This window comes from Cinclus cinclus, chromosome 1 (genome assembly GCF_963662255.1).
Source record: "Cinclus cinclus chromosome 1, bCinCin1.1, whole genome shotgun sequence".
In the NCBI taxonomy this organism is placed as follows: Eukaryota; Metazoa; Chordata; class Aves; order Passeriformes; family Cinclidae; genus Cinclus; species Cinclus cinclus.
The window spans coordinates 20784328-20800713 of NC_085046.1; the positions used below are offsets into that span (position 1 = coordinate 20784328).

At 40.0% G+C, this 16386-nt stretch overlaps 1 protein-coding gene across 1 annotated transcript in view; it reads left to right on the forward strand.

The window, feature by feature from the left end:
* FAM171A1 (family with sequence similarity 171 member A1) overlaps window positions 1–16386 on the forward strand; it is an 85357-nt gene that overhangs the window by 42949 nt on the left and 26022 nt on the right. Inside the window, exons 2-3 of the mRNA XM_062494613.1 lie at window positions 6798–7025; window positions 12790–12882. Coding sequence (XP_062350597.1) covers window positions 6798–7025; window positions 12790–12882 — 321 coding nt within the window. The remainder of the gene's footprint in view (window positions 1–6797; window positions 7026–12789; window positions 12883–16386) is intronic.

A 16386-nucleotide genomic window follows, 5' to 3' on the forward strand; every position in this document is an offset into this window, starting at 1 on the left:
GCACTTGGAGCAGGAAGGAATGTTAGATGAGAAATATGGATAAAATCAACTTGAGCTGCAGAGAAGGGTGAAAAAGCCTCAAGTGCTACCCAAGTAGCTTCCTCCACAATCCTGGATCCTGATTGTCCACAGAGGTGAGGTGAGCAGAATGCTCTGATCAGGCATATATATGTAGGGGCTTCTCTTGTGTCAGCCAAGAGAGTAGAATATTCACTTATCTTTGCACTCTGCTATTTCTGAGGAAGAGCAAGAGAGAGGAATGAAAGAAAAGCTCAGAAATTAATAAATTGTACATTTGAGGAAGAAAGTTCCTTCTTGACTTGTGAGGTGTGGGATTAATTATAGTCATCACACTGCAAGTACTCAGTGAGCAGAGGAACCTACTTAAGATGTTGGAGCCCCAGACATCACGCTGGGGTCACCAGATGTCACTGTTGAGGTGGGCACAACATACAAATAGACTCACTACATTTCAGAATGCTGTCGAGATTACAGCAGTCGAGTGTCTTTTATGCACTCTACAAAGTTCACACTTCGTTCATTGGTTACAGTAGATCAATTTGATTGGTGTAAAAACCATCACCGCCTCTGTTTTCCACAAAACCTTTCTAAAAATACTTTCCCCAGCTGCAGGTTTTCTTTTCTGCTTATCTCCTTCTTCTCTTCTTGGTCTCCAGGCCAACAGCCTTGATAGAACACCTTTCAGAAATAACCCTTATTCATTAACCCTCTTTGTTCCACAGACCAGCTGTAAGCCTCTCCACAGTGTAGAACTTTTTTCTTGATGCCAGGGACTGCAGCAGCCTTGGTATCATGTGGAGAATCGCGGAACAGCCACTGTGAGCAGATCTCCTATGTCCTGCCATCTGCATGGTTGGATTCCCTGAAAGTCAGGGGGGGACACTCACCCCAGCTGAAACCTGAGTCACCTGTGGTGGAGTGGAAGGTTGTGTAGCACTATTGATTTTCCTGTGATGAGGGACAGAGCCAGTTCTGAATGGAGGATATCATCATCTTCACTGTGAATCTTGTTCAAGCACACATAGTTTGCTATTTGAGGTGCTACATGAAAACTTACTTTCAGGTGACAGCATCAGAGTCCGTGTGCTTCTGGTAGGATGTTACATACACATTTCCTTCGTACAAACTTAGTCTGCTGCTGTTTTGAAGTGTGATTGTCGGTAGAGTCTTCTTGATGCAGCACATTAGAAAGATAGAATATGTAAATGCTAGAGTTGGCATCTGTGGCTAAAGCATGGGGAACACTCCCTTTTCTAGGAAAATGTTTTCTTTTAGATAAATGAAAATCCTATTGTTTTGCTGAGGATTGACCTCACACATGGGCAAAAGGTTAAGAGACAGAAAGGCTAATCCATTTGGCACGTAGGATTCAAAGCCAGGCACGTTGCCAGTAAACTCAATCAGAAAGGAGGACACAATTTACATAAAGTTCATAATGGCATTTTTTAAAAGAGCAGGAAGTTTTATTTTTCTCATCAAAACCTAGATAATTTAAATATCTATTTCTTTGGTAATATCCTGACATTGTCCATGGATAAGGGACCCCCAAAGGAAAAGCTAAGTGATAGCAGCTGCCTATGTCAGCCTGTTCCCAAAAGAGATCATCTGTCCAGCAGACGTCAGTGGGAGTCTGCCTGACAGAGGGGTGTGTGCACAGAAACCAAATTGCAGGATTTGGATCTAAATAGGATTGTAATCTTTGATTTCCAGTCTGTGTCATAACTTTTCTCTGTTTATTCCAGTATGTGGGATCTGACAGTTTGCCTTCGCTCAGGTCGCTCAGGATTTTATTTTGTATGTTATATTACTGGTTTTAAAAAAACACAACAAACAAACAAAGCCCCAGACCACCTAAAACCAGTGCTTTTCACTTTTCAAGTGTTCAGTTATAGAAGACAGCAGTGATAATAGCAGTTCTGAAGAAAACCATTCCCAAACTTAGAGTTCACAGCAATGTGAAGAGCAGTTGTGAGTATAAGAAGCGGTTGCAAATGCAGAAATAGTTTGGTTAAGGTTAATTCTATTTCAGGCGAGGCAGTAGAGTTCATAGAGCAGATGGCACAGGAAGGATTGCTCAGAGAAAGTTTAAACTTAGTAAAATCTCAAAAATCAGATTAAGAAGACAGGATGGGATTCTGGATTGGAATGCTACCATATAGGGATTTTTTGGTCTTTTTTTGCTTTCCCAAATTATAACCTTGAAGATGCTGGAGTTTATTTTTTTTATATAGCTTACAATAAATTTAGTAGTACAAAACTGGGAGGGAGCTGCACTTAGCAGCTGTTTTCACAGTAATTTGTAGGTTTTGTTTGCACTCATTTGAAAAACAAGAAGACAAAGAACTATAAGAGAACAGATTTACACTAGACTTGCTTGAGCATACCTGTATATCAGCCTTGATCTCTTTGTGGAATTTACCCCTGCATGTGCTGGGGTGTTTTATTTACTTTTTTCCCACTAATCTTCTTTTCCCATTTTGCTTTGGGATTCTTGAAGCAGAGTTAAGGGTTGCACTGTTTAACACCTGCAAGTGGCCCATTCCTACTTGCTTCTAGACAGCAAGACGCAGACTTTTTGCCCATTCAGAAAGGATGTTTTTGTTTGTGGTTTATCTTCTGCAAACAACAGGTACCCTAAATGGCTCTTGCTTTGGACTTGTATCTTTCCTGTAAGAATATAATGGCAGGACACACACGAGTGGTTCAGGCAAGTGACTCTGTACTCTGTGCCCACCAGTGCCACCAGCCAGCAGGAAAGTACATGCCAGACAGATGAGGTCTGAAAGAGACACATTCACACCACACCAGTCAGGAGCCAGGTGCATCAGACAGGGCTATGGCTCAGGCATAGCCTGTCCTGACTGTGGCTGGCTTGTCTGGCAAAGTGAGAGAGACCACAGCTCCCCTGGGTGATTTCAGCAGCCCAGGGCCTGTCACCTCAGCCATCTCTGCTTTGCTCTTAAATGAGGAAACATCAGCATTCTTCACCTTTATGTCCCATTCCTCCCTCCAGGACCTCACTAGTAGCACAGAACAAAGCTCCTTCAGAACTTAGTAAATACTCCTACTGTATATAAAATAGTGTGAGAATTAATCCCTTAGCATCCCTTTAGCAGTTCATCTTTTGCAGTGCTTTCAGTTCCCTGCCTTCATCTGTAGCTGTGCTTCTTCTCTGAGTCATGTGTCTTTGATTTTGTGTGAGCTCCTTCCTGTGATGGTCTGCAAAACTCAGGAATAATCCACCTGCTTTATACCCACTGTTTGCTGAGAGTTCCAACTAAAAAGTTTGCCAGATATTTTAAATACTCTGTTCCTTGGTTAAAAGTCTTTTACACAGCTTCTAATTGATTTCTCTAGTATACCTAATACCTTTTGATCTAAGACCTCCATATTAATTAGAGATCAGGGTGATCCTGGGTCATTTGTTCTTACTCTGTTGTCTTATTTCCCTTGTCCAGTTCCCTTGATCCTCAAGAAGTGCCTGAATGTATTCTATCAATTCTGATACTTACTGTCTCTTTTTATAGGTTGTTCTTATCATGTCACTGTTTGAGAGGATATTTTCTTCAACAATTTCTTTCCAGTTTTAAGCTTTTAATCATTCAGTTGCTGTGGAAATTGCAGTGATAATGTAGGTTTAGTGTTTGTGACTTTGCTGCTGGATTAGATAAGAAAAAGGAGCTGTCATGTGGGAGAAGGCCCTGAATTAAGCAAGTTGTATATATTTCACATGTTTGTCAGGGAAGATAACACATGAAAAGGAATTAGGATTGTTCAGGCTGCTAGAGTTTTCTCTGTCTGCTCAGGAAAAAACATGTTAAAAAGGAGAAAACAAGCCTAGTGTCTGATCTAGGGACTGTGTGGTTTGGAACAGCAGTTCCAGTCTGCTGCCTTTCAGGACATCAGTCCTCTGTCTTGGGTGATTGCCTTTGTCATTTCTGTTTAGAAGAAGTATTTTGGAAGCCCCTGTCCTTCCTTATCAGAAAGAGAGAGGTATGCAGACAGAAGCCCTTACATAGCTATGGAGAGGGAGATAAAGAAATTTCCTATAGGAAATACCCGTGGCTAGCTCCCTGATTTGGGAAGAGAAAGATGGATTTGTGTATACAGGAAAATTTAATTGGATTTTTCTCATGATCAATTTTAGTAGTAGTCTCTATTCTAGAATTTTAGGTGTATATAAGGAATTAAATTGATATGATACTTCTGTTGTTTTCTTACCTTCTTCCTTAATTAGTATTTAATATTCAAGAGCTCCTTAGTTCCTTCTTACTTGTGGTTGTTTTTAGAGAAGGCTAAAACTCCCATGTTACTGAAATTGCGAACATCAATGTTAAGCTTGTCCTCTTGCCTTTTCTTTAATGCATCACCCATTAGTCTTAACCTCATCTATTCTTGCATTCTTCGCTAGGAAATTCAAAGTGGAAATGCTAAGAGCACAGCTGTCTGGCTTTGGATCTAAGCAATCCCTCCACATTGAAAATGAAAACTTACAGTGTTTGTTGTCCTCACATTTGTAAATACATTAATATATATATTTTTCTTCATTAATTTGGCTTTGATTAATGTGGCTGCCTTTCACATTATCACAAGTTACTTGGTGGTCAAGGCAGGGTTTCTAAGGAGGCACCCTGTACTGGGCACCAGAGTATGTGGACACTGCTTTTCAATGTACATTGCTTCCTTTGGCTACTAAATGCAAAACTGGGAAGAAGTCCAGAATCTTTGATAGCTAAAATCTATTTCATGCTGATCCCATCTAAATTGGCATCCTCCATTGCCAAGTTCTAAAGCAATAACTGTGATGATGATGAATTTCTCTGTTGGGGTTTTTCCTCAGGGCTGTTTGATACTGGTATTTTCAGTACTGTAGGATTCAGAGAGAAGATCTCTGCTTATGAAAGGACATGAGATACTGATCTTTCTGGCTGAAATGCCCCTAGGACAGATGTGCTGATACTTTTGTATTAGGTCCTCATGTCCTTTTAAACTTCTAGGTTGTTAAACTGTTAGGTGGTTGTGTTTCTCCACATACTCAGTTGTGTCATTTCACTATTGAAGCTCACCACAAAGATTTTGTTAAGTTCTGTGTTTTCTTCTTGGTATCATGTCTTGCTGGCTCAGGGCTTACACCAAAATAAGTTCTTATAAGGCATTAGTAATAGAACAGAACTGTAGCAAGAGTACTGTTATGTAGAAATCAGTGTAATGTTTTTTAATATATATGAACAGGAATGGGCATCATATGCAGAAACGTTTGCACATGGAGTGGGAGGATCTTGCTTGCGAGAGGCTGAAGTCTGACACAAAAAGGGAGTTTGCAAAATACCAACTACTACCTTAGGGAATGGAGTAAGTTGAGGTAGGGAACTTCATGCAGGAAAACAGAATTTCTAGACATTTGGATGGGAATGAGAGAAAGGGAAGAGTTGGACAGAAAAGAGGGAGGGAGGGAGGTGTTCATTTAAGAGGAAGAGGGAACTGGAAGTGAAAAGAACCCAAGGAGTGTCTTGGTGGAAGCAGTAGATCATTGCTGGGTCTTTTCAACACAGCATTGTATTTAAGTCATGGTTATTGCAGAAAGGCAACAGCAGCTGCTTTAGAGCATGAGGCAATTGAACTATTGTAGGCACAGAAAAATAATCATAGAATACAGATGAATGCCTTCCAGAGGGACTGTCTTGCACAAGCCACACAAGCCACTCCATTTTATGTAACAAAAGCCTGGTGACACAATGCATGGTTTAGTCATAGGAGTGCCCAGAGTGGACAAATATTGTAAATCTGGAAATATTTAAACTAGTAATTAGTTTCTGGAAAAATGGAAAATTACTCAAGAAAAATGTAGTCCATTGTGTTGGCTTCAGACTGCATATCTGCAGGATTTATGATTCTCCTGACTGCCTTAACCATCACTTCTTTGCTTCTCACCAGTAGTATTGTGAGGACAGGTGATGCAGTAGTGTCAGGACTGCTGCTGTCACTGCTAGCACTCTGCATCCCACCTGAAGCACTCTGCATCCCACCTGATTGTCCTGTGCTTTGAGAACATGGACACTATCCTGTGGGAATTCACCTTGGTTAGACATCACCAGGGGAGTCCTCTGCCAGCTGGGACAGCCTCTGCCACCAGAGCTGAAAATAGCCAGCTGTACCACAGCCTACTCTATTTATTGCCCACTTTCTTCCTGGGCTTCTGTCACAGCAGATTTCCTCCATTCCATTGCTACACAGAGAGAATTGCTTTGGGAAGGAGTGAGGAGCATACCCCGCTTACAGCCTTTCCCTCTCCCCACTGCTGCTGGAGAAGGCTGGCTGGAGCAGAAGCACAGCAAGGCAGGGGCCTTACAGAGAGCTTCCATGCCATGCTGTCCATGACTAACATGGGAGGTTTGATAGCACACATTTAGAATTGCTATAGTACAACAGTACTTTGTGATTGACATGTTGCCCCTCAAAGGGAGTGTTGCCTGCCCTGGAGATGTGCTGCCCACCTGCATGTGGGTCACAGGTGGAAGACAGATGCCTCCACAGTTGAAGGTAGCTGTCAGGCAGTAATTCAGGACCTGGTCTGGCTTATAGCAGAGTCTACAGTGCCTCTGAAGAGTGATGACTGCCTGAGATGGAGAACTTCAGGCCAGTGTAAGAAGTCGTATGTGGCACCAAAAATGTCAGAGCTGGTGTCGTTTCAGTCATTGGTGTGTCAGCATGTTGGAACTGCTGCCTCCCACAGCAGCTTTTCACACAATAATTGCTGTGGTTGTTTGTCATTACAGAAGTAACGCTGAAGGTCCATGTAAGCGATGCCAGCACCCATCAGCCAGTAACTGAAGCCTTCATTGAGATTTTTACCAACCAGATCTCCATTGCATCTGGAACCTCAGGAGCAGATGGCACTGCCTTCCTCAAGTTTCAGTATAAGCTGGGCAATCAGCTGATAGTGACTGCTAGTAAACATGCATATGTGCCAAATTCTGCACCATGGAAACCTGTAAGATTGCCTGGTAAGAGATCTTTATTTTTGTTCTGAGGTAAGATATTGCATCTAAAGGAAGCTACACAGTTTTGTGTGATGTGTTTCAATGCTTGAGATCCTGGGTGGGAGGAGAAAAATCTGCACATTTCAAAAATAGTAACATTTCTTCCTCAGTTAAACTGCAGCATCAAGACTGAGCAGAGATTTACTCTCCTTCTGGAGATACAGCACTGCATCAGTTTTCAAACAACTGTTGGTGCTCCTACAGATCCATAGAAAATAGAAATCTATTCCAGATCTTTTTTTTTTTTACGGGAACTCTGTTTCCAAGAACCTTGTTTCAGCAGCTGTGATGTACTGTTGCTTTTCTTGCAAGGTGTAGGAACAACTGTTGCACCATAGGCTGTAGTGTACAAAAGTCCTGGTCTTTTAGTTCTCAGCCATCTCAATAAAACAGTTTTAATCTGCAGTCATGTTATCCAGATCTAAGGATTTTTACTAACTTAATTAACATGGTTTATCTTCTTCCACAGGCAAACAAATATAACAAAAATACTTGCATGTTAGTTTTTCTCAGAATGCCTCAGAACCTTATATTAATTATACAAGAGGAAAAATTGAGTCATGAAGCCTATTTCTGTACTGCCAAAAAGAACAGATTGAGGGTGGCTTTCAAACCTTGAGACGTAACATCTATATGAAGATCACATCCCGAGTTTCATCTGCCTTTTTTTGTAATCCTCAGCTACAATTAAGGTCCACGTAATTTGGGAATGGTCTCAGGCTTGTATTATACCCAAATCACACCTAAATAACACACACCTCAGGTTTGATAATTAGCCTGGGCCAAAGCCACGTAAGGTTTTAAGTGCACTAATATTTAAATAGTGTATATGTTCCTAGGGCAGTGTTGAATTCCATGCCTTGGCTCCATTTTATTTATTAATACCAACATAGCCAGAAGGACTGCGTGACTTGCTGCAAGGTCAAGTAGCAAATGTATTTTCAGAAGGGGAAAGGAACATGAATATCTTCAAACCTAGAATTATGCTTTAGACATTTCAGCATGCTTTACTTATCCACTTTCACTTGCTTCAGATAAAATAAGAGTTACTTCCTCCACATTTTCTGTACTGTATTCCGCCATGTTTCTCAGCTACTTAATGGAGCTGCACAAAGACTAAGTCAAGTTCTTCGGGATGTAGTGAAAGAATAAGCAGCAACTGAAAAGAATTGCAGCCAGGAGAGTTTCACATAAGTAAAAGGCAACAATTCATTACAGCAGCAGCAAAATTGGAATAGGTCACAAGGTTGTGAAATCTCCACCTTTAAAGACATTCGAAACTCAACTGGACAGCCCCTGCTTGGTGGCAGAGGTGACATCCAGAGCTCCCTTCCAGCCATAATTGTTCGGTGACTCTGTTTAGAAATTTCCTTTGGGTTTTCTTTTCTCTAAATAAGATGAAGTGCAGCTTTCTCAGCATACTTTATGTGCTTTTAAGTTATTAAAGTATGCAATAACCTTGCCTTGTACCTCATCTCTTTCTGACTCATACCCTAGGTCTTTTGAATGAGATGTACTCTTCCATAGCCTGGAGTTTGTTTGGTTAGTTTTTTGCTTGTTGTTTTCTTAAATACTGATTTTGAGGGAAGAGAATGAAACAGGGCATTTTTGTTTTAATAAGTCATTGAAGTTTAAAGAGCAGTAATTGTAGAGGTTCCACAAAATCTTTCTTTCCATGGCTGAAACATGAGCTTAGCTCAGAAAGTAGATTAGTTTCACCTCTGCTCCTCCCCCAGTGAAACTCATATATAGTTTTCCATTGATTTAATTGGAAGTAGACTCCTTTATTTTGCTTTCTGTGCCTTGAAATTATTCCTTTCTTTGATTAAAGAAACAAGTTACAACTCAATATGCCCTATGTAGATTTGATAATGTTGTTCTTTGAATTAGTCCTGGAAAAGTACATGATGTAAAACTTAAGATACTTAGGCTTTTATATTTTGTACTGGCTAAGATGCCTATAGTCTTTAAAAAGCTTTCCATTAACTATTTGTATTTAAATGCCTATCATGCTTTTCACTAGCACAGTATAGATCTTTGGAAAAATGTGCAAGTTGTTTTGTTGTTATTTTTGAGCTGGTTTGAATGATGGGGAACAGGCACCATTTCTCAATCTTCTTTCTGCAGTGTGCATCTGGGCATACCCATTCAGCTGGATCCTCATTTCCCAAAAAGTCCTAGGAGCTGTCCCCTGCAGTGCAGACCCCCACTTTGAGAAGCATTCCACCCAGCAGTGTTTAAGTTGATGTGCCATCCTGTGTGCTGTGGTAAATAAACTATGGCCATATTTACCTCAAATGGGAAAATGATAACCATGAGCAGGGAGTAGGTTTGAAAGCTAAAGGGTGGTAATGTTTAAAGTGCTGTAGCAGAACTGCCAAAGAATCAGGATTCTTCCATCACAGGCAGTATGCACTGGTAATAGTGTTATGCTGAAAAGCTGTGCAGCCACTGAACTTGTCATACTGTTGTAGTAGCTTCAGGGAGTAAATATTGACGGTTTTCCGTTCTTATAATTTGGCAGAAATTAACTTCTCTTATATTAACAAAAATAATTACCAGCTCTTTACTGCTCAAGCAGGAGGATTATTTATTTACATACTTATTTACATACTTATTTAAATAGAAGGAAGAAAATATTTAGGATCTTCCATTCAAATATTTATCAGCAGAACCATGACTCCACTTATTAACAGTTCATTAATTTAACATCACTTGAGTTGTTGAAGTGTTCATGATGGAAGATGTGTTCATCTCTCTGCTCTTAACTACGCTTAGATTTTTCTTTGTAAAAAATTTGGAAGAAAACATTTGTGACTGGTAATCCTCATTTAAAAGGACACTTCTTTTGGAGCCGTGTTTGCAGTGAAGAGAGGGAGTTGCAGAGACAGCACAGTTCAGACTTCGTTGGTAGACGCAGTGTCATGGTTTAACTCCAGTTGTCAACTAAGTACCACCCATCTGCTTCCTCCCCACAGCCTCCATGGGGTGGGGAGGAGGATCATAAAAAGGTAAAAACCATGGGTTTAGATAAGAACAGTTTAATAACTGAAATAAAGTAAAATCTTATTATAATAATAAGAAGAATGAGCCTTAACAAAAAGAAAGTGGGGAGTAAAACCCAGTTAAAGCAAGTGATGCGCAGTACAATTGTCCAGCCCATCCCTGAGCAGCTGTTGACCCCTGCCAGTTGTACAACTCCCCCCAGTTTATATACTGGCCATTACATTCTTTGTTATGAAATTTCCCTTTGGCTAGTCCAGGTCAGCTGTCCTGGCTGTGCTTCCTCCCAGCTTCTTCTGCAGCCTCTCACTGACTGGGCATGGAAAACTACAAAGTCCTTGACTTAGGGTAAGCACTGTTCAGTAGCACCCACACCATCAGTGTGTTTATTGACGTTATTGTCATCCTGAGTCCAAAACACTGCGCTGTACCAGCAACAGAGAACAAACTAGCTGCATCATGGCTGAAACTAGGACAGTCTGTCAAGGTAAACCATGGTATTCACTGTGGTGAAATACAGTTTTAGGAGTTTTAGGTGATGCTTATGGTATTTGTGGGAGAGGAGAGCTCATCTGGAATCATTTACCTGTAAAATAAAGTTAAAAACTGGGAAAGCAGTGGCTTTTATTTCAGGACTTGTCCTTGGCATAGACATTCAGGGAAATGTGTGTCCAGCTCTGGATCCATACTTCAAGAATAATGTTTAAAACTGTGGGCTTTTATCAGGGGTAATTAAAAGATTGGAAAATACAGTTTACAGGGAAAGACTTGGTAGTGCTTAATTTATTGTGTTCACTAGTGAGAAAAATTCATGGGGTAATTTGATCATAGTCCATCAATACCCTCATAGAGAACAGGAAACGGGTAAGAGAGAATTCTTCTGTCTGGAAGGCCTGTATAAAAAGAAGATCAAATGTCTGGAAATCGAACCTCTATAAATTTTGATGGGTAAAGAGGCACATAGTTTAACTGCCCTCATAATTATTTATCAGAACATTGATGTTCTGGTGTATTCTTCACCCCTGGACACCTGTAAAATAAAATTGGAGTTTTTCTATGACATGTTTTCAAGTTTTGGTATAGCTATTGAATCTGCAGCAATAATTAATTCAGGGAAAGCTGTACAGGAAAGTTATACAGGAATAAGGCTGGATCATCACTATCATCCTTCTGGCCTTAAAAACTATGTCTTTCTGTCTTTGTCATGCTGAGAAAATTGTGCAGAAAAGCCCAAGGGAAGTTTAGAGGTTATGTATTTGTTACAGTCTGGAATATATGGAAGAAGTATTGGCATAGTTGATTGTATTGAGCTCCCCAGAGTGTCTAAATTACATTAGCTTTCTTCATACAAATTAAGTTATTGGAGTAAAGACAGATTTTGTAATTGTGTGGCCTTAGTGCTACTTGCACTAGGCTTTCTTACTTATGTTGCCTATTGTGTAGATCTGTTTCACAAGATGGGCATTGGAAAGAAAATTCCCAGCTGTATTTGCAATAACGTGATATTTAATTTTTATTTTAATGCTTCTCTGTATATCATTAAGACCATGTTTTAGATGGTAGTTGTTTTCAGTGTGTTTCTTGCCGTTTTTTCTCATTTCTCCCAAACATTAATTTTTCCCATCTTTAAAAGGAGAATATATTTCTTAAAGCAGAAACAGTGTAGTATTGGTAGATAGCATCTGTATGATCTCTTGGATTAAGTAATGTGTATTAATTTAGAGGAAATGCATAAAATTCCAGAAAATCTGAGGAGTTTGTGTTGTTCTTCTGTTGACTGTTTCTGGGAATGCCTTCCTCAGCTTCCATTTACTTCAGACTAGGATGAGTAATCTACAAGTATGGGGTGTTGCCCAATTACCCATTAGTCTTGCCTCCTCCTTCTGGCTTTGAAAGCCACATGTGGACTGCAGGCAGTCATGCTTCCTTACTGTTTTCATAGATGCAGGAGGCAGGTGGGCTCTGTGGCTAATTCCTTCCATATTTTGAGTCTTCTGGGTCTGAAGAACTTGGCATGAAGTTACATCCTGTTTTTCAATCTGCAAAGATGTGTGTGCATACTGACACTGCAAGGAATGTCAGTACCCAGTGGAAAGGGAGGTCCTTGCAGGTAGACTTCTTGCAGCAAATACCATTTATCCATCCCCTTTCACACCACTGGTAGGATGACAGTAGTTCTGCTATAAATAGCACTGTAGGTGGTGACTCAGTAAGTACATGCTGCATTTTAAAGCAAATTATTCAGATTTATTCTTCATACTTTGCCTTTCTGTATAACTTACGTAAGTATCTCAAACTACCTAAAACTTATATTTCATTAAAATCTTCCTGAGGCAGGAAGTATAGCTGTTGCACAGAAAAATAACTCAGCCAGATTGAGTTAGCATTTCAGTTCTCTTTATTCTTTTGTCTTTCTGTGGAGCTAGGAATTGCTTCATGTAAAGCATGAAACCCTGCTTTACACTGCACTCTTCAGTGCTGTGAGCTACCATGCATGACATGCAGGAGTCAAAGCGTAGAACATTTTGTTTAGTTCAGTAGTTACTCTGGCAATTTAACTGTTTGGTTCAGAAAATGCGTGTGGTTTCTGTCATGTGTACAATATGATTTTAATAGTTTGGATGGCTTGCTTTTGCAAAAATGTGAAGAAAGTAGGCACTGTTGTTGTTGGATTATGTTTATAACGATTTAAATATATCCCACTTAAAACGCTTCTCTCCCACAGTGTTCTCTTCACTGAGCCTCGGCCTTCTTCCTGAACGCTCAGCTACTCTGATGGTCTATGATGATGTAGTCCAGATAGTCTCAGGATTTCAAGGTATGCTGGCTTTGGGAAGTCAGAATTGAAATTTGAGGGGACACTCAACAAAAAGCCTGACAGCTCAGTGCTTTCTGAACTTTGTCCTGTGTGTGAGACTGGTATTCTGTGGGGAGTTCTGAGTTCCCTGAGGAATGCTTCTCTGTGGGATTGTTTTACCAAATTAATAGCTGAATTCATCCCTAGCTGCTGTGACTAGGGAATTCAAGTTACACGGTAATAAATGAGTTTGGACTTTAGTGTGCCATTTGAGAGCTGGAGATTAAATTTGTTACACTATCTGTCGGATGCTTGTTCATCTACCCTCATTTAAGCATCATTTTCTGGTGTTTTTGAATGTCTAAGATTTTTCTCTGGTTTTATTTTATTTCTTGCTTCTTAGTGTAAGTTACTTAGATGTTTAGGGCGTAGAAAAACTGAGTGTTTCTTGTATATGCATTGTTGTATACCCTGTATAAACTTGCTTTTCCTGTGGACCCCTTGTCAGACTGCCTGCAAACCTAAGTCCTATGCATGGAAACCCACTGTATTAGAAACATAGTTTGAATAACCTTTTCATAAGGCCAAATACAGATGTTAAAGTAACTGTAGTATCAGTTAGAGGAACAGCATTTTCTGAAATTCACAGTGAAGATTAAAATGTTACCTGACTTAGGGGTCTGATGTAAATTAGTCCAGTTTGATGTGCTGGGTTAGGTAAGTCTGTTAATAAAAGAACAGAGGTTTTTAAAGATACTTTGAACCAGAGCAAGGGCATATCCTTCTTGTAGGCACTCTTACTGTGCATAAATGTTGTCTTATTCACAGTAAGACTTACGCTTGCCATCATTTTAAACTCTACTGGATAGTTAATAAACAAGGGAGTAGAGCCCTCAATAGTATTCCAAGATAACCTTGTTCTCTCTAAGATAATATAATTTAATTATGCCTTCCTGACATATTTTTTTAGTTAGAATCCATCCAGCTACAATAGGCTTTTCATTAATGATAGCACTAGATACGACTGGAACTGAAAATGCATTAAACAAATTAAGTAGCTGATGGAAGGCTCAGAAGGAGCTGGAGAAAGAGCTGCTGTACCTATAGTCTGCAATTTGAGAGCTGGACATTATCTAATGAGGTAAATTAGATGGATGGTGAACTGTGTTAGAACACAAGGGATTCCATTAGGCAAGACATGAAACATTGTTTACCAACAGTATTCCACTATCATGCTGTATTAAATGCTCTTATTCTTATGCAAATGTGCTAATATTATGCAATTAACTGAAAAAGAACGGTATTTTCATGTTCACAGCTTCCTTCAAAAAATAGGGGATGTTAAAGGACTAGAGGGACATTTAACAGCTGAGTGAGACTCATAAATATTTTCAACATAATCTTCTTTCCTTCAGTGAATTGATCCAGTGTGTTAATAATATATGCAAATTCAAATAATGTCACTGATTCTGCGGTATAGCAGAAGAAAAGAATAAAGGAAGAAAGTGCTACCTGGAGTATAGCTAAGGATTGGGATTTGAACTTGCAGTCTTGCCCAGTAAAATCTATTTTATGGGTCCAGTCCGCATTTCTTTTCTTGGGACTTGTGTTGAAGCCTAAAAGAAAGACAGCCTAGACATTGTTCCACTATTTGAATGGAGGCTCTCTAGTCTCGATCCAAAATCCTTGTGACCTACTTTTTCTGTGTTATTTCTCTAATTTACTTCCCAGTAACCTCACACTGTTTCAAAAGAGCTGATCAAGAGTTACCTTAGTGCAAAAATGAGAGCAAACCAGAACTCATTATACCAGGGACAGGCTGGGAGCACTGGTGTTTGAAGCACCAGTCAAAGGGAAAGAAAGGCTTTCCTTGGTACACTAAGTTACCAATTGCATTTGAATAATTAATCAACCAAGCAATGTATTTGAGAAGTTTGTCTGAGTTGATGCAGGCTTTATTTTCATGATGGCATTACAATCCACTGCTTTGCTCTGTCAGTAATTGTGAGGGATGGGGCTTGCCAACCACTGGGTCATTTAAGTTATTTAATACCAGGACAGTGACAGGCTGAATTTCAGCGTTCAGTGAATGGAAGCTATGTGGGGACTCTCTATCTGTCTCTGACCTATGAGCAATCAGAGCATGAACTGGTGAGAATTCAGATGTTACTTCACACAGATCAAACCTCAAATGCTGGTGTAGTGCCGCATGTCACATATCCAGTGTGACAAGAGGTGCCTTACAGGGACCCTTTGAGGTTACATCCTCCGGTGTGTACTGGCAAACTGGAGCTGACAGCATTTAAATCTGGCTGATGTGTTGACAACAGGCTGTTAAAAAAGGTAAGATCAGTGCTCAGCAGTCTTTACCTCGTGGCACATATCATGTGGAAAAAGTTCACATGCACATTTTACACTTGAATGTGCTTGGGTTTTATAAGTAAAAAATGGATTTTATAAATAAAAAACAGGTATCTTTAGTAATAGAAGCAATACCAATAACTCACTTCCAGTGGTGAGTGATGCCTTTTTGAAAAATACTCTTGATAAGAGTCTGGTCAGCACAAGTTTCTTCCACTTTCAATTCCCTCAATAAATCTGTCCCCAGACACGCACCCCAAAATCCACTATGGCCTCTGCTAAAGGAGAACATTGAAATATCTTCCAGCAAGGTGGTGACAGAAGGTGAAAGTCTTAGTAGCTGCTTCCCTCACAAGCCTTTCTCTGGAAGCTCCCAGTCTTCTGTCCCCTTTGGAGTCTCTTGCCAGGTGTGGGAGACCCAACTGAGGAACTGAGGGGAGAGTCAGAGTGAGTTGCAGGTTTCAGGTGAATATCAGTATGGAGGAATTTGTTTTTCTAGGGTGTGAATTAACTACTCTGCACTGATTTATTAAATGTCTGTGTATGCACTATCACAGAGGAGGCTATTTCTTCACCTTCAAAGCTTGTATCTGAATTCATTGTTGCACCGGTTTCCTGCCAGGTTTGGGGCTCAGCCATAAGAAGACTTTGTACTGCTTGTAGGATTGAAGGAACTGCGGTTGGCTCTCTGAGTCTTCCTTATCTGCTTAAAATTTGGCAGCTCATGGCTCTCTCAGTGCTAAAATCCATCAATTTTTTTAATGGAAAACCCATAAAATATGGTATTGCAGATTGAACGACATGTACTTGGTTTCCAATTTTTGCTTGGTTTGTATCTTTGGAAATAAAACACCAGTTCTTGGCAACTTGAATAATGCATCTTAAGCAGAGGTTTAGACAGTAGAAAACTACAATTTTACATGGAATTATTGGTGAAAATACTAATGCCAGTCTCATTGTTGTGGGTTTTTTTTCCTGTGTTGCTACTGTGGGTATGTATGCACATGGGCTGTAGGAGCCCATTCAGCAGCTCAGTCAGAGGACTACAAAGTGCCTGAGTGCATCAGTCCCTGAGGTGCAGCAAGCTGCTACAGGATTGCAGAGTACACAGGACATAAATCCTGCCTGAGTTTGCTGACGTCAATTAACTTCATCTTTTATATA